This window comes from Lagenorhynchus albirostris, chromosome 2 (assembly GCF_949774975.1).
Source record: "Lagenorhynchus albirostris chromosome 2, mLagAlb1.1, whole genome shotgun sequence".
Lineage (NCBI taxonomy): Eukaryota > Metazoa > Chordata > Mammalia > Artiodactyla > Delphinidae > Lagenorhynchus > Lagenorhynchus albirostris.
In genome coordinates this window covers 173,850,693-173,869,272 of record NC_083096.1, presented here as the reverse complement: position 1 = coordinate 173,869,272, position 18,580 = coordinate 173,850,693, and the positions used below count along the sequence as shown (strand labels likewise).

Here is an 18,580-nt window from a genome sequence, read left to right as displayed (position 1 = left end):
AGGGGGTGCAGGTTTGATCCCTGGTTGGGGGACTAAGATCCTGCAGGCCGTGTGGCCAAAAAAAAAAAAAAAGAACTTATTTCTAAATATCACATTCTGAGACACTGGCACTTAGAACTTCAACATATGAACTTTTTCCAGGGTGGGAGAGACATAATTCAGCCCATAATAATCCCTATTGCTTAGAATATGTCTGAAATATAGTAAAAACTTAATAAAAATGTGTTGACTGATTGCCTGGCTATGGCTACAACATGAAGAATGGCTTGAAGGACCAGTTAGGAAGCAGGGCAAACGTGCCAGGCACGAGTGGATGAGGACATGTATTTGTCAAATATTTATGAGCGCTCTGGGTGCCAGGCCAGACACTGGGAAGACAACAGTGAAAGAGATGCAAGCCTTGCCCTTGTGTGTTCCACATTCTGACACAGACTGGTAAGCAGGGCAGTAGGGTAGAGAGGATTCTAGTCGGCAGATTGAAAATGTCCAGATTACCTTTACTTTATATATTTTTTTGCGGTACGCGGGCCTCTCACTGCTGTGGCCTCTCCCGTTGCTGAGCACAGGCTCTGGACGCGCAGGCTCAGTGGCCATGGCTCACGGGCCCAGCCGCTCCGTGGCATGTGGGATCTTCCCGGACCGGGGCACGAACCCGTGTCCCCTGCATCGGCAGGCGGGCTCTCAACCACTGCGCCACCAGGGAAGCCCCAGACTACCTTTAAATACAGGATTTGGGGCTGGAGCTGCCAAATCATCCCCAGGGAGTTCTTTTTAGGCTGGGATGTGACAGGTTTGTGCTTGGTGGCAAGGCTGGTGTCCTTGACCTGGACAGCCTTGGGTCAATCCCCTGCTTAAAACCCTCTAACAGCCTCCCACTGCACCTGCTGTCCACACCCCTCCCTCACCATGGCCTACAAGGCCCACCTGTGCACTCTGCCCCTACTCGACACTCCAGCCACACTGGCCTTGCTTCTCCTCCTTGCACTTGTCAAGTTCACACCAACCTCAGGGCCTTTCTTCCTGTTGTTCTCTCTGCATGGAATGCTCTTCCCCCCATCTTCGCATGGCTGCTATTTCTTACATTCACGTCTCAGCTGAAATGTCACCTCAGAAAGGACACTCTGATGAGCCCAACCCCATCACATTCTGTCACACCCCATTTTTATTTTCTTCATAGTATTCATCTGGAATAATCTTGCTTAGTTGTTTACACATTTGTCTGTCCCTTCTCCTGCCCCTCCACTGACATGTTAAGTTCCACAGGGCAGGGGCAGGGCCTGGAAGTGCCCCTTACAGTGGGTACTATATATCTGCTTAATGCAGGAATCCACGCTGGCCAGACACCTCCTTCTCCACCTCCAGATCCAGCTGGCCACCAGAGGCCCATTTTTCTCTTTATGTTTCTAATCTCTCGTCGTTGCCACGGTCTGGGTTCGGGCACCCATTCCTGGGCTCTGCCTCTCGTCCCCCATCTCCAATTCATTCTCCAGTTCTGTCCACTCCAGTCACACCGACCTCGAGGCTCTGGAGAGGCCCGTCACACCCGGGTCTCTGTGCCTTCGCACAGGCTGCTCCCTCTATGGAAGACCCTTTTCTTTCCTTCCTCCAGCACTTGCCAGAATCCCTCTCATCCTTGGTTCTTGTGGATCCCAGGCACTTCATGTGACTCCTCTCCTTCTATTTGGAGCAAGTACAAGTTTTTACCTCCACTGATTCAGACATTTAAGAAACAGAGCTTTGTTTCCTCGGACTCAATTTAATCTGTCTCTGCTATGCAGACATTTTAATCCAGCAATTTCCTGGCAAACTTAAGTTCAGTGATTCCTCATTCCTCATACAGCTTAGACACTCAGTCTTCACAAGGCTGTTCCTTTTCATCCCTCCCTCCTCTGGCCCTGGGGCTCGTGTTCAGTGGGGTGGCGGGGAGGCATGGTGGAGTGCGGGTGGGGTACACAGCCGGCAGATGTCATCCCTCCTGGGCCTTTGTGGGCCTCCTGCTCCAGAGAGAACTCTCCTCTGTACCTTTGCCATGGCCTCGTCCATGCTGGCCTCTGTTAGAGGTGTTCTCTCCTCCCACTGTGGATCCTGGTCATGGGCTTCTGTCCCTGCTACATCTGAGGGGATGACCTCTGGTCACTCTGCATTGTCCTCAGCCCTGAACACCGGCTCCTCTGGACATGCCAGACTCCCCACAGCTTCTCTCACCCTTCCTGGAGCACAGGGAGTCTGTCTTCCCAGTCTGAGGCCTGTAGGTCTGCATATTCTGCATTACTGCCTGCCAGAGGCCAGGCCTGGGCCCCCCCGAGCTGGGATCTCCCAGAAAGGCTCGGTCCTCATCTGCCCTCTGCCTCAGTTTAGCAGGGTGAGGCCAGGACAAGAAGAACAAGTTCCTAGTTCTCTGGCTTCTTCTCAACTGTCCTGCCCCCTGCTGGCTGCGTTGGTTGTTCTACTGACTTCACCTTCTTCTCATCTTTTGGTATGACATAACTGCACTGTCTTTTGGCCTCAGAAGCTCAGGATTTGTAGTCTTTGTTCAGCCAAGGTGACACTCCCTGGTGTGTGATGAGGTTGTGAACTCCTCCAGGGTCAGGCCTCTTTTTGCTTTATCTGTACACAGTGCCTCAGGGGTCAGTCCACGTTCAGGGAACATGTGCTGAGAATGAGTGATCCCCAGGGCAGCCCCGGGCCCTCCCGGCCTTGCTGATGAGCGGGCAGCAGCCCAGGTCCCAGGGCCCCAGAGCAGGGGCTTCCTTCTTCCAGGGCCCTCAGCCCTCCTTCTCTTCCCTGCAGTGGGTGGGCGGACAGGCTCCCTGGTAAGGGCATGGCACACTCCGCCAGGCCTCTCAGGCATTTAAAACTTCAGCTCAGCTTTGTGCATACTGACAGGGCCCGGGCCCAGAGCCCAACCCCATGGGGAAAACACTGGCTTTCCCACAGCCGGGGGCTGGAGCAGAGAGGGCAGGCCGGCCAGCTTCGGGATGGTGCTCAGAGGTGTGGCAGAGGCCAGAGAAGGGGTCCTCCCCAGGCTTTACCAACAGAGGTGGAGGAGAAATGGGCAGTTTTCTCCTCTAGCCCATTTAGTTTCCTTCTCAAGACTGCTTCTGATAGTGTCAAGGAGGACTTGAAGCCTTTCACAGGGTGCCCCCAGGTGGTCTTTTGAGGAATCACACCCAGGCCACAGTCTAGCAATTATTGCTGGCTCCAGCTGAACTGCTAACCTGTGAAGCCAGCGGCATCATAACTGTTTTAGCTGAGGCTCAGAGAAGTGGGATGACTTGCCCCAGCTCAATGAGACAGGAGCAGCTTTTGAACCAAGGTCTTTCCTGGTCCAAAGTCTGTGCCTATGTCCCTGTCCTGCAGCCTCTCTGGGAAGTTCTAAGTCCACAGAACCACGTCTCAAGGATTAAAAGGGCATATGGAGGTCCCTTGGTCTCATTATTGATCTGATGCATAAATCATCTCTGTCATCACCTCCCATACAATTTACCAGTCTCTGCTTGAATACTTCCATCAATAGTTAAATCATTACCTCATAAAGAATCCACAAGAATGCTGGACTGCTTTTGTCAATGGTATATTGTAGGGAGGAAGGGATAGTTACGGCCATTGAGAGCAGAAGGCAGACTTTAGCTGGAGATGCTCCCCTCTTCCCGGAAGAGGTAAGAAGGGTAAACCCCAGTCACCTGTGGTGACACTACAAGCAGACCAGCCTGCAGGATTTCAAGGTGATGCCTCCTGTACTACCTGGACCTGAGGATACTCACAGCCTGGCCTTTCCCAGGTTCCCCGGATGAGGGTGATGTGAGGCAAAGTCTTAGGCTGAGGAGCCAGCTCAGGGTAGTAACAGCACGTGTAAGGCCTTTGCCTCCTTGTTGGAATCACTGATTCCTGCACTGCTTCCCCACAGGGCCGGCTGGAGAAGAGCTGTAGAGATGCGGGAAGCAGACAGGACAGTGTGGCGTTGCCCTTTCGCTGGCTGGGTGCTGTGATTCAGACGCAAATGTACACAGGCCTTTGGCCCTTTAGTACCCAGGGAAGTGGCCAGGGAGTACTGTGCTGGGACTGCACGGGACTGCTGGCTGCCAACTCCTGCAAGGCCTGGGATTGAGTCATGGCTCTTCTCTGCGCTGTGTTCTCCTTGACATTAAGGTTTCTCCTCAAACTGGCAAGTTCCCTCCTCTCTGCTCCACACATCCTCTGACGTGGGGTCAGTCACACTGCTATCTTCATGCTCTGACGCTTCCAGAGCAGGAGCCTGCTCATCAGTAGTTAGGAGCATGGCCCCTGGCACAGATGGACTGAGTTAGGAAGCTGTCAGGGAGCCTTATGGGACTGACCTATTCTGAGGGCTGGGCATGTGGGGTCTTCCCGGACCACCAATCACCACTAGCACCCTACCCACCGAACATCACCTCCTCTACAACATCCCATAGTCCGACTATCCAGGCAATGCTTGAATTCCTCCAGTGATGCCACACTGGTTCCTCTCATTTACGTAGAGCTCTGACAGTACAAAGTTCTTCCCAATGAGCCTTCTCTAGAGCTTCTACCTACTGGACCTTGTTTAGCCCAATAGAGCCATAAGGAGCAAGCCCAACCCTTCTGCAAGGGCAACTGTGGAAGCATCCGAAACAATCCTTCTATCCCTACCACCACCAAATCAGTACCTGCCAGCACATGGGCCCTCTGTACCCAAGACCCTTCCTCACACCATGGTCTAGTTTGCTATATGCCTCAAAGTACAGTAAACAGAACAGAGAGCATCAGACCGCACGTTGTTAGAAATGGAAAAGTTTCATCTTGCAGCTTGGGAAACACAACTGTGCAGACAGGATGAGACCTGCGGGCTTACAGCACCTGAGCCTGGGATAAGGTTAACATTCAGTATGCACTGAACGAAAAGAACATAACGGTGCTTGGTGCAAAGACCCAGGGTTATGAGAAACCGGCACATACTCAGCAAGTGGCTTCAGGGCTGTAGCCCCCCCCTCCTCCTAGGCTCCCACACGGGTGGGCAGACTCATGTCATCCGCCCCCAAATGATACTAAGTGTGCCTTTTTTTTTATTACCTACATGAAAACTGGTGTCCTTCTCTACCTTTATCCTTTAAATGTAGGAGACACAGGAAATTGACCTAAATCTGATGGAATCTGACTTCTTCTGAATGTTTTTTTAAAAATATTAATATATCTATTGCACAAGAAACACCTGTGGTTACTACAGAATATACATAAGCAAAAAAAACCTAAAATTAGCTATAATTCTACCACTTAAAAATAAGTCTGAAGTGGGTCTCTTGTAGACAGCATATATATGGGTCTTGTTTTTGTATCCATTCAGCGAGCCTGTGTCTTTTGGTTGGAGCATTTAATCCATTCACGTTTAAGGTAATTATCGATATGTATGTTCCTATTACCATTTTCTTAATTGTTTTGGGTTTGTTTTTGTAGATCCTTTTCTTGTGTTTCCCACTTAGAGAACTTCCTTTAGTATTTGTTGTAGAGCTGGTTTGGTGGTGCTGAATTCTCTTAGCTTTTGCTTGTCTGCAAAGCTTTTGATTTCTCCATCGAATCTGAATGAGATCCTTGGCGGGTAGAGTAATCTTGGTTGTAGGTTCTTCCCTTTCATCACTTTAAGTATATCATGCCACTCCCTTCTGGCTTGTAGAGTTTCTGCTGAGAAATCAGCTGTTAACCTTATGGGAGTTCCCTCGTATGTTATTTTTTGTTCTTCCCTTGCTGCTTTCAATAATTTTTCTTTGTCTTTAATTTTTGTCAATCTGATTACTATGTGTCTCAGCGTGTTTCTCCTTGGATTTATCCTGTATGGGACTCGCTGCGCTTCCTGGACTTGGGTGGCTATTTCCTTTCCCATGGTTAGGGAAGTTTTTGAGTATATATAATCTCTTCAAATATTTTCTCTGGTCCTTTCTCTCTCTCTTCTCCTTCTGGGACCCCTATAATGCGAACGTCTTTGCGTTTAATGTTGTCCCAGAGATCTCTTAGGCTGTCTTCATTTCTTTTCATCCTTTTTTCTTTATTCTGTTCTGCAGCAGTGAATTCCACCATTCTGTCTTCCAGGTCACTTATACGTTCTTCTGCCTCAGTTATTCTGCTATTGATTCCTTCCAGTGTAGTTTTCATTTCAGTTATTGTATTGTTCATCTCTGTTTGTTTGTTCTTTAATTCTTCTAGGTCTTTGTTAAACATTTCTTGCACCTTCTCGAACTTTGCCTCCGTTGTTTTCCCGAGGTCCTGGATCATCTTCACTATCATTATTCTGAATTCTTTTTCTGGAAGGTTGCCTATCTCCACTTCATTTAGTTGTTTTTCTGGGGTTTTATCTTGTTCCTTCATCTGGTACATAGCCCTCTGCCTTTTCATCTTGTCTTTCTGTGAATGTGGTTTTTGTTCCACAGGCTGCTGCTGTAGTTCTTCTTGCTTCTGCTGTCTGCCCTCTGGTGGATGAGGCTATCTAAGAGGCTTGATGGGAGGGACTCCTAAGTGTGCCTTTGAATCCAGGCAGAATCCTTCACGAGCTAGAGGCTGAATTCAACTGGCAAACCAAAGAATAAAGTCCACAGGGAGACGAAACTACTGAGACCATTCTGACCTGATTGATGGCAGCAGCTGCTACGTACTGCTCTCAAGGCAAAAGCCTCAGGGGTACTCATGGTGACATGTAAAAGACGACTCAGACAACTGTAGACATGCATAATCTTTAGTATGGCCATGCTCCTAACAATTTACACACATTGCCCAGCACTTTCATTCAAGATCACGTATTTTCTTCAAGGGCTAATTATAAATAACAGCCACCACTTATTAAGCATTTATTATGTGCCAGGCACTGTGCTGGTGCTCTTCATATACAACTTTAATTAATCCTCATGATCCTATAAAATAGAAACTATATTTATAGATAGGAAACTTGTAACCAAGATTAAGTAGTAAATAGCGGAAGGCAGAATTAGCCACAGGCCTATAGGGCTCAGGCCTGTGTTCTGAACCCCCATTTGCTATGCTGTTTCAAGACCCGGAGGCCCCGTGTCCTCATCTTTGCTTAGGAGGCCAGTGATGGCGTAGATGTCATCCTGGTCCCTGGGTCTCTGCTCCAAGCTCATCACCTCTCTTGGGTCTCCAATGCAGGGTGGTACTGAGGCTCTGAAACACTGAGTCCTTCAAGCATGATGGAGAGAGCTGCTTTATTAAATGACGTCCTCATGGACGGGCAACCTCCTAGAGGAGGAGAATCTTTCCAAATACCTTGCTTCCAACTTCAATCTCCAATTGCTTTTCCTCACAGCTTGCTTTCTTTCATACTAATAAAACAGTTAAGACAATTCTATCCATTTTGTTTTATTTGTTAAACTGCTAAAAAGTCATTGGGGAAAACATAAACAAAAAATAAAATCGACAGAGATTTAAATATCAATGAAATCAAATCCACTTTTCATTCCTACACTGTTATGTGCCTAAAATGATCATCTCAGGGTAAGCCACCCAGGACCCCTGAGCTGTATGGGAAACATCACTCACAGCACCAGCTTCGTCAGGGCACGACAGGTGTGCACTGACATGAACCCTGGTTGGTGGGAAGGGAGCAGAGGGAGGAGAGAGAGAGTACAGTGGAGCCAATGCCTAAGGGTTGCTTTCATTTGACAGTGAACATGGTGGAGGGAGCCACTTACTGGTGACCATGCAGAACATGCCTTCTGCAGTTCATGGGGAGGCTGCATGGGGTACAGGCTTTGAAGTTCGGCTTCCTTGCCCCTGGGTGTGTTCAGATCCTCCCCACTGACTTGTGCGCTGGTAAGAGACCACAGATAATGCAAAGCAGAGCACATCACCATACCAGGATCATTACAAGGACAAGGACAGACAGACAAACCAACCAGGAATGTCACTCTGAAGAAGCAAAGCAGAAGGAAATCCAGAAAAATAAAGTGAAAGGAAAAGGAAGCATCCCTTTGTTCTCCATCAGCTGGTGGCTTTCTGTCCTCCAAAGTCAAGACTTCAGTTGCTTTTCTTTCTTCTTCCTCTTCTTCTATTTTAAAGAGTTTGGACACAGTTCCTAGGATAGTTCGTGGTTTCAGCTCTTGATAGAAAACTCAAACATTAAAATGAAATCAATCTCCAGAGGGCTGGGAGGAGAGTAAGCCCAGTATTGCCTTACAACTAAAATTTAAGCTTGTTTTGATACCAAATGTGTGCTTCCAAATGTATGGTGGGTGCAGTGGGTGGTGGTTTGTGGAACCCACCACCGAAGTGTAGCAGCAGGGCAGAAACATGAGCAAAAATACAGAACCCTCTCTGCTGCACAGCCTGCAAAATGAGAAAACAGGAAGCTCTGTTCAAGAGGACGGGAAGAGACTAAAATTCTCACGACGTCAATGAGGTGGCCAGTGGAGTCAATGTGACATGGGGGCTCTCAAAGGCACACTTGCAGGAATGGAAGGGGGTTAAAGCTTCAAGTAGAAACAAAATGTATTTTAAATACTTAAATATGGATAAATATTTACTTTAGGTGCTCCTGAGGGTTTAAAAAAATATTTTGCCTCATTTTCCTCAGTGAATTTTAAGACAAAGTCGGCATCATGTCAAAACCAGAGCTGTAGTTAAATCTGATCTGACTGAAGCATCCATGGCGCCGTGGAAATGGTCACCTCAGCTGAGACGCCTGAAGTTCCACTGCATGGGGCGGCTTCACAAGGGCCGGAGGAGACAGTCACCTTGACTATGTTGAGTCACTCTCCCAAGATACACGGCCACAACGCCCAGGAGCCACCAGGACCCACACCACCAGGTGTGGAAGAGGCAGATTCTTCTTCAAGAGCTGTAAACAGACAGTCTGGTTCCAAGTGGCGTGGGTAATACTGGGATGCCATGGAGTTCCGAGGAGCCAGGTTACTTTCTAAGAGAATCATCATCTCTGTTGCCTGCCTACTTGGGGAAAGTAGAAGGAATCAACAAGTTAACAGCTGGCTTAGGAAGGCCACAGGACAAAAGGAAAGATTACAAAGTTGAGATTCTGAACTTGCAGGCTTCCAAATACTTTATATTTAAGTAGGAACTGAGTTTGGAGGCACTGTCCATGCACAAATGCAATGTCATAAACAAGGTTCAGCAATAGTAGTAATGCCAAAATTGCTGATCTTCTAGGCTAGCTTTCTCTTCTGAATAAGGACCCCCACACGATCAAACAGTCTTTGCCAAAGAAGGACTGGCAACAGGCCCAGAGCAGAGAGTCTGGAAAGCTAAGTGCTGAGCTCTGAGCAGTTGGACACCACAGTAAGTAGGCACATGGTAGTTTCCTCATCTAAGGGAGCACATAGAGCAGTTTCTGGAACACATACCCCTCCCCATGAGCTGGCCCTTTCCTGGGCTTGGCACCAGGGGCGCTTTCCCACCAAGACCACATTGTAGAGCTAATGGCTAGGGGAAAGGATTTAACATGACGTTAACAGGAGAAAACAGACTTATCAGACAGACTGCTAAGAGCTGGCTGAGAGCCAGGACCCAGGGCCAGCTGTAGCAGGCTTGCGCTTGGGAAATGCTAACAAGAAAAAGGGGAGTGTGGGGATGAGAAATGCCGTGTTTTGAAATTTAAACCCTAAAGGCAAAATAAAAATCCTCTTTCTACTGATGAGAAATCACCAAAAAAATCCACATTTAAGTGGTGCCAATGTCTCCTATGTCCAGGCCGTGGTTTAGAGACTGGTAACTTGTAATTTCCTGTGTCAACCAAAGAACATGCTCTGGTTGGTTACACCTTATCTCAGAAATGACATGAAAGTAAAAACCCAAGCCTTGTTTGGGTGACAGGTAAACATGACAATGACAAAGAAGGAGCTGCTCCCAAGGTCAGCCACGCATCAAAGAGGCCAAGCACATGATATTCAACCCAATCACCAGTCAACAGCCAGGCAGAAAAATGCATGTCACAAACAAGGGCAAAAGTCATTTCTAGAAGGAACCGTTATTGGGATTCTCTCCCAAGATCCATTTCCATGTTCCATAAACATGGATGGGTGTGTCCAACGTGCTTTGGAAATAAAAAGAAGCCCGTAAGGTAAAACAGTATCTTTTGATGCTTCAAGGATTTCTCATGATACTGGCATCTCAGAATTCCCTACTGGTCCCCTAGTGACACCAGAAAATGGATTCCAGAAATATTTCTAAGAGATTTCTCTGGGCACCCAAGCTTAATAAAAGAAAGTGCGAAAGGTTTTAGGGCTTAAAAAATCCACATATTAAAGAAAAAGAGGGAGGGAGGGAGGAAGGAGGGAAGAAAAGCAGCCTATAAATAGCAAAGGCAGCCTCTGAGGATCAGGTTTTAAGGGAAAGAAAAAGAGAACAAATGTGGTTTTTGGCAACTGCAACGAAATATGATTGTCAGAAAATTCCACAATCAGACACCAGAATGTTTTCTGAAACATGGAGAGAGCAAAAACCAATGGACACTAGCTGTTTCTGCATAAACTTTGTTTCACGATGATCCCGGCACACAAACGTGGAACAAAATCCCTTGTTGGGTAACTTTCCTCAGTCACAAAGAGCAGAATAGGGCCAGGCACAGGGCATTACTGCAAAGAGAAGTTTTCACAGGTCCTCTGCGAGCGGGGCAGGGCAGGGAGAAGAACAGTTTTCTACAGGTTACTTTTACCCTGCCAGCCCCTGAAGCATGGGAATCTGAAACCTCTAGTCGTGCATCTTACACATGCCCTTTCTTTTTCTAACTCTAAGAAGGCCAAATAAGATTTACAGGTGGCTCTTCAGTTTCTTTAGTAAGGTTCTGGTATTAATCTATTCCCTAAATTCTTGGTCTAGTTATCAGCAAAGTAGAAAAAGGCAGCACAGCCTCTGCTAAAACACAGCAACAATTTTATCTGAACCAGGACGGAGATCTCTCCCTCTTTGTAAACAGAGTTGGCTATATAATATATATTTATATAATTCTTTTCTTAATGGAGATTTGATCCCAGCCTGGAGTGAGTGAGGTTGGGAATTGGGGTTTGGTTTATGAGAGTAATTTTGTCCCTTGTTTTCTCAATTCTCAGTCCAAATGCTTGCACGCTGGAAAATTCCAAATTAAAAGCCACAGGAAGGGAAAGGGTTTTAGAACATATTATCTCTTTGCTCGCACAAAGTACAAGGCATTTGTTTTTGGATAGTACTTCACATTCTGCTTCTTGTCCATGAGTCCTCCAAATATGATGAGTTCGCCCCTGCCTTGTACCACTGTATGCAGGCTGGTTTCGGGAGGTCCAACCACAGAACTGCTATTAAATACTTTCCATTTGACTCGCCCCTTCTCCTTGGTGTCTTTAATGTCCAGCACGTACATCTGCATGGGCTTGCAGTTCATACTCTGGTACAAGGGTTTGCCAACATTTAGGGACTGTGGAGGGTGGTGGCCCAGGCGCCGGGCAATGGGAGGTAAGGAATGTCCATCTCCTTGGGCAGGCCCTGGGCGGGGAACGGGCACTGTTTCTCCACTGCTCAGGTTCTGGCTCCCAGGGGAGCCTGGAGAAGACCCCAGAGGAGGACTTAGTGCTGCGGAGGCTGGGGGGCCTTTGGATGACATTGCTTTGATGGCTTCTAGGCTCCGACGCAGGGCACCTGGGGAAACTGCTCCTGCAAGGGCACTGGCCACGTGCGGTGGGGTATGCACACCATTTGTCTGTTCAGGAGGGTGTCTCAAACTTCCCCCAACTGTTCTGTTGTCCACACCATCCATGTGACTGCTACTGGAAGCAGGTTTCGGATCCCAGTTCAGATCCATTGATCCCAATCTTAGATCTTTCTGATCTGGTAGTGACCCTCGTCGGGGGGCCAAAGAAAGTCCCATTTTTAGGTCATATCCTTCAGTGGTAGATGGAGTGCTAGGAGATATAGCCTGTACAGGACTGTCCAAGGAAGAGCCACCTACAGCTGCTGATCCTGGAGATAAATTCCCACCATTGAGGATGGGAGAGCCATCGCCTCTGGCTGGGGAAAGGCTTCCTTCTCGGGAACTTGAGGGGGTCTGTCTTTGCGCTCTGGGCCTCAGTGTTCCCCAGCGGCCGTTAACACAGGGAGCTTCATCCATACTCCTTACCGGAGACTGAGAGCGGTATTCTCGAGGTTCGGGAACTAGGGCTGGAGGAGTGGCACTGATAGGTGATGGGCGAGAGTTCAAACTGGGGCTGAGTGGGGCTCGCCCACTAGGAGCCTGGCTGAAGACCACCACACACTGCCCTACCTGGAAGACAAAAAACCTGTGCTCAGTTCTGATCGCTCATTTAACCATCAAACATTTTATCATGAGCATCTGGGATGTGCCACGTGTTTTGTAGGTACCTGAGATGTAGAGGTGAAAAGATTGCAGTCTGCCCTCTAGGCTAGATGTGGGGATAGATGGGAACAATTTGTTGCTACAGGGAGACATGTGCTACCATTTGAATTATCTCTACAGAATAGGGGTAGAGTGGAGGAAGGAATCAAGTATTTGTTTGGGGGACCCTGGGGCAAGTTTTAGAGACAAAGAGATGCTTAAGGCTGGGGCTTAAAGGATAAGTGGGGCCCATGTTAAGTTTTTCCACCTAGTGGCTCATGTATGTGAGAAATACCCAAAAAGCTATGGTCAATGTCCACCTCTTTTGTGACATCAAGGGGTTTTCAATTTCCATACAAAGTTGCTTGGAAATCTGATGAGTTAATCTGGCTTTAGAGTTTAGGACTCTCCTTCTGCTGGCCTGTCAGCTCCCTACTTACTCGGCAAGCTGGATGGCACCACAGTTCTGGGGCCCCATGGTCTTCATTTTCCACCTTGAGTGGTTGCCAGGCCCAGGGACCTGAGTGCATGTGCAACAACCAAGCATCCTTGAACAGCTGTAAGAGAAGCACCAACAACAGGACTCAGGTGTGGTACACGTCACAAAACACATACACACACAGAGCTGGAATCTCAAAGTTGTGCTGCCTGTCATAGAGTGTGTGAATTCGTCAGAAAGAATAGCAAAATCTCTAGCCATTCATTCATTCATATATTACCACTGGCCTGGCACGTGAAATTGTACTTGTGATCCCATGAATCAATTTTAAGTGGTTTTGAATTTTGCCTGTGGTTTTATGTGTGTATGTGTACACTGATGAAACGGTAGGTAATATATATCCAGCATGTCTGAATCTGCATTCTTTTTTTTTTTTTTTTTTTTTTTGCGGTACGCGGGCCTCTCACTGCTGTGGCCTCTCCCGCCGCGGAGCACAGGCTCCGGATGCGCAGGCTCAGTGGCCATGGCCCACGGGCCCAGCCGCTCCGCGGCATGTGGGATCTTCCCGGACCAGGGCACGAACCCATGTCCCCTGCATCGGCAGGTGGACTCTCAATCACTGTGCCACCAGGGAAGCCCTGAATCCGCATTCTTAAATAAATTCCATGTGAACTCTGGCCATTATCCACCTGCTTTTCTGTCCCACCCATCCTTGAAAAAATAACAGCAGCAAACCTTATAGCCCAAAGACTAAGTGGGAGTTAGGAAGACTTTAGATATGAATATTCAATAGACGAATGTCTCTGATGAAAAGCTTCCCTCCGCAAAAAGAGAGTGGAGAAGAAGGCCAGAAAATACAAAGGCTACATACCCAAAGTGGAAAAGGTATTTTCTAAATAAAAATGCTACAGAAATGGCCTTGTACACTTTTACAAGATGAGACAGGGGAAGCAAGTTTTGAATACTTAGCAGCATGTGCATGGGAACGCCATACCAGCAATACTCACAGCATTGGGACCACCACACCCTCCAAGGATTAAAATAGTTGCATCATCTATGACAATCTGGGGAGATGAATAAATTTAAAATAAATCTACAAAGACACAGGCATCTGACCTCCTGTACTTCAGTGGTAAATGAAAATAGTCTACTCAGCTCCCAAATGAGAGTATTCTATTTACCATAAGATCCCCATTACCCAAACCATGTCAATTCTGATCCTTGTAAACAAATTACTGATGATTCACCTGAATGGATTCTTTGTTGATCAAACATTATTAACATGAGAGTGCCAACCACATAAAATGCAGGGTTCTCTTGAAAAATAAAAAAGCAAAGTAAATGCTTTCAGGAGAGGCATAATATAAAGCCAACAAAAATAATGATAACCCATTAGAAGTTGAAAAATAAATACCAGCAAGAAAGAATGATAAATTCTCTTTGGCTTATGTATGTTGGCATCTTACCTGCCTCCCTCCTCCCTCTCCTGTCCTAACTGAAAGATGCTACAGTGTTTGCTGAATAGTTATTTTAATTTCTGAGCACCTGAGATTGGCCACCTCGAGGATGAGGACTAGGGCCAGAGATGTTCGGCTTGGACCACGCCCACTGCTCGAGGTCAAGGACCCAGACGTCGTTGCTCCTATAAGATAAGGACAAAAGAATGAAGCAGTTGGGAGCTCTCAGGGACCACAAGAACTGATATAAATGAAGTTACATTCATAAGGATGCCCCCCAAGAGTGCCATGCTCATAGCTAGCATTCAACTATATTTTTCTTCCCCTCCTTTCCCTGGAAAGGAGAGCTTCAAACCTTTGCTCTATCCATTGACCCATAAGGTCTCATTTGAGTCATGTCTGTAGCCAAACAATAATACCTAAAGTTAGAGTTAATTAATTGGTGATAGCAGGAAATAGATACTAGTCATGATACAGTCTTTCAAAGACAAAACCCACAAGGAAGAGAAAAAAATTATTCAAAAGGCAGTTCTATCATTGTCCAGGAGATAAAAGGTTTATTGACTTTGGCTACAAAAGGTAATTTCACCATGGCTAATGAAAGCTGCAGTTTTATCAAGGACAAATTGGCATCTCCAACCCTCAAGGGACCAGTATGGCAAGGACAGACCCCTAAATGGCAGTCTCTATTTTACGGTCCCCTCTCTATGGTCATTTATTCACACACAGAAACACAGGAGGAAGAGCTCCAATACCTTAAGCCCTAAACCCTCTCATCTGGAGGGTAGAGCTCACATTGTCTCCTCCATACCGTTTTAAAATAAGAAGATGGAAAGTACCCTGAGGGGGAACAGGGTTGGACCTGGAATGGTTTTATTGCTGACAGCTCATCAACTTCCATTTCAAGGCACAGAGGAAACGACCGCTACTGCTGCTAACGCCAAAGCAGACACACAGTGATTCACAGACTCTGGGCCTGGCCTGGGCTGGCCAGTCGTGGCCAGAGGTGGAGGGCAGTGGGCAGGGAGAACCACCTCACAGGGGATGTCAGGCCTGACACAGTTTTCTTGCTCCTACCCATGCCCTCAATCCATCCTATTTGGAGAGTGAACCATTTCCACCTGTCCTGTCAATCTACCTCTCTCCTTCTCTAAAGCTGGGCCATAAAGGAGAAGGAGGAAAAGTACTCTGCTTCTTGGAGGGTGGCCTTCTGTAGGCACAGGTAGAAACAGACAAGGCGGAGGCCCCATCAGAACTTGATCCCACTGAACTGAACCACATATCAAGCAAAACAGAGGTTCTACACAGCCCTGATTCTATGGAGCAAGTTTTTCAACTTCTTGGTCTATGACTAGAATCAAAAAATGGAATACTAGGGGGTGAGATAATTATTGGATTAATTAGAACCATGCTCAGGAATACTGACCCTGACTAGTTTACTTTTCTGACCTAGTTTACTTTTCCAGGAGTATTTACGTTCAGGTTGACAGCGAGCAAACCAAATATACTTACATCTGCCGGGATCCTAGGGAGCCACCAAAGACAATCATTTTATCGTCTATCACACAAGAAGAATGCCCAGCCATGGGAGGTGGGCCATGGGTTGTCACAATGCAGTTCCACCTAATATAGAAAGACAGGAGGAAGCCAAGAAGTCAGCCCCTCTGCTTCTGGTCTTATGTGTTTAAGGTGGAAAACAGTAAGCAGGCATCCATTTAAAATGACAATCCTATCACCTTCAGCAGAGAAACTGTTAGGATAATATATGGAGGATGCCACAAGGTATTTATGCCTTTTCTACGAATCTGCTAGCGTTATGTACACTTTCAGCTTCTCAATGTGTATGGCCTGGAGGTAGAGTGATGAGAAAACAATGACAAGGGATTCCACTATGGTTCCTTAGCTGCTTCGGACTAGTTTGCTGAAGGAACCCCACCTGCTCTTTCTTCCTAGAGGCCTGATCTGATCAGTGGCGGCTGCCAAGAGCCCTGTACTAAGCAGTCCATTACAAGGAACAGAGGTTACTGTCATTTAAAAAAGACAAGTTTGTAAGACAACTGGGAGTCAGTCTTGGGGACAAAGCAGGGAGTAAAGAATCATCACTCCTGGGGAATCAGTAGCCAAAGCTGAAGAGCTCTCTATTCTTCAACTGTCTCATTCATTTTTCTTGGAAGAGGAATAAATGTCTTCTACATTTTCTCTTTGGAATAAGCATTCTTAATTTCAAGTTTTAAGGGGGTCCTGTAAACCCTCTGAAACTGTAGGCAAAATCTGTGCATATGTAAAAATTTTGTTTTTCTGGGAAAAGAGTCCAAAGCTTTCATCAAATTCTCAAAGAGACTCCTGGACACACACAAAAAGGTAAGGAATCCAAACATTTTAAATCTTCTACTCCAGATTGAAAGGATCTTATCTTTGTGGCTTACCAGTTTTTAGAGGGTGAGTAAGTATGTATTTCATCAAAGAACCTCTCTGGTTGGTGTAGGGGGTAAGGGCTTGGCCGTGTCCAACCACCAAACAGCACCAGCAGGTCCTTGTATACAACCAGAGTCGCGCCAGCTTTGGGGGAAGGATAGGACCCTGGGAGAAGTCAATAACAGCATGGTTAGGATTCAGGGCCTCACAAAAAACCATAAGTAGGCTGTCTATAGATCACCTTTTCCTGGAAGAGTGGCAAAACAGGAACCAATACTACAAAGCATAAGGGAGAAGAGGAGACAAAACTGGGTTTGCAGGTCTGAGAGAAAACCATCCCCAATTTATACGTCTTTTATAACTGAAGTAAAGAAACCTGAATTAGAGGAAAGTTACTTAGTCTCTCTCAGGCTTAGTTTGCTCACCTGAAATTAGGGATGAGCGTATATATCTCATAAGGTTGTTTTGAGTATTAAACAGTATATTCAAAGCACCTAGCACAGTGCCGGGCACATAGCAGGTACTCAATAAATGTTGACTCTCCTGTCCGTCCCTTCAATAAGCTTAACAGAGATCACAAACGAAAGCATGTAAAGGATCCGGGAGGAGTATATAGAGGCTAGATACAACTTAAAAATAACTGCTGCTAACAAACATAGGTTAAAAAAAAAAAAAAAAAGGGAGGCAGAATGCAGTTCTCATTTGTCCTATAAGTCAAATGTTAACATAGTGACCTTTGGGCCCCTAGCTATGGGCCTCACTAGCACAATGGAAGCGGACTTTCAAGGCTTGATATGAAAGCATTCCAATGAAACTGCAGCCAAGAGTGGCTACTAAGGCCCTCCAGGCTGGACCTCTGAGCCACGATTTCAAATTTCAAAACAATAGAAATCTGGCTTATGCTGGAAAACTGTACGGCTAACAAATGTCCCACAGGAGCATCATTTGTCAGAGCTTCTTGTCTTTGAAACAATAACTATTTCTCCCAATCTCTTACTCTACCTGCCACCTTTAGTTTGCTTAAGACCAAAGTAATTTGTCTCATCCAGTATTTACTAATACTGGAATATTAAAAAGAATTTTTGTTGTTGTTAAAGCTACAGGATCTATTTTTCAAAGGAAATCTTAAGCAGAAAGAAGCCCAGCAGTATATTAACATGATAGCTGTTGAGGTGCTCCAATTTAAGTGGATAACTTGGCCTCCCCCTTCAGCAAGGGGTATGGGAACACAGTTTGAAAAGCCCTACTCAGTCTGCTTTAATGGTGTCGATTACACAGTCCTGAGGTTGAGAAGGTGGAGAAGAGGACTGTCTTCCCTGGGATGCAACTTAAGAGTAACAAACAACATGAGGAAAGTCCCTGGCAGTTTAGCGGTTAGGACTCTGTGCTCTCATTGCTGAGGGCCTGAGTTTAACTCCTGGTCAGGGAACTAAGATCCCACAAGCCTCGTGGTGTGGTTAAAAAAAAAAAAAAAAAAGTAACAACATGATTTACTAGGAAGGTACCGGCACTCAGAATATGGAGTGAGCATCAGATATTTTGAATACTTTTCTAATAGAACACACATCAATCCAGACCAAGATCTGACCACAGAAACAAGTCTTCTCTAGGAATGGTTCTTGCTGAGACACTAGGTGAAGTATTCCATGAGTCAGTTCTTGCTATCCTCATATATCACAGGAATCACGACTAAGGGGGCTACTCGTGATGTTGTCTTTCACACAATCTCATGATTTCTGGTTAAAAACTTTTGCCCTCCTAGCCCAACTAGAAAGCCTAACTAATACAACAGTCTAGTTAAAATGCTAGTGTTACCCCCAAATGATTTAATTTGTGAAATACCAAACAAAGCTTCAAGTTCTTGCCCCTACTTCGGAACTCCTAAGTACTGTGAAAAAGTTGGAAAAAGCTAATAAAATATGTAACAGACTTCAGCAGAGTAGTAGCTTAAAA

At 46.3% G+C, this 18,580-nt stretch overlaps 1 protein-coding gene across 3 annotated transcripts in view; it reads right to left on the bottom strand.

The window, feature by feature from the left end:
• Positions 1-6,707: 6,707 nt before the first annotated feature.
• The window catches only part of FBXO42 (F-box protein 42), a 97,327-nt gene continuing 85,454 nt past the window's right edge, over positions 6,708-18,580 (bottom strand). Inside the window, exons 5-11 of one of the 3 annotated variants that reach the window (XM_060141308.1) lie at positions 16,639-16,792; positions 15,725-15,835; positions 14,301-14,397; positions 13,763-13,819; positions 12,757-12,873; positions 12,101-12,244; positions 6,708-8,946 (exon numbers count right to left, since the gene is read on the bottom strand). In XM_060141308.1, coding sequence (XP_059997291.1) covers positions 8,944-8,946; positions 12,101-12,244; positions 12,757-12,873; positions 13,763-13,819; positions 14,301-14,397; positions 15,725-15,835; positions 16,639-16,792 — 683 coding nt within the window. In that variant the 3' untranslated portion in view covers positions 6,708-8,943. Of the gene's footprint in view, positions 12,245-12,756; positions 12,874-13,762; positions 13,820-14,300; positions 14,398-15,724; positions 15,836-16,638; positions 16,793-18,580 lie in introns of all 3 variants that reach the window. The other 2 variants (XM_060141305.1, XM_060141307.1) reach the window with 2 other exon arrangements.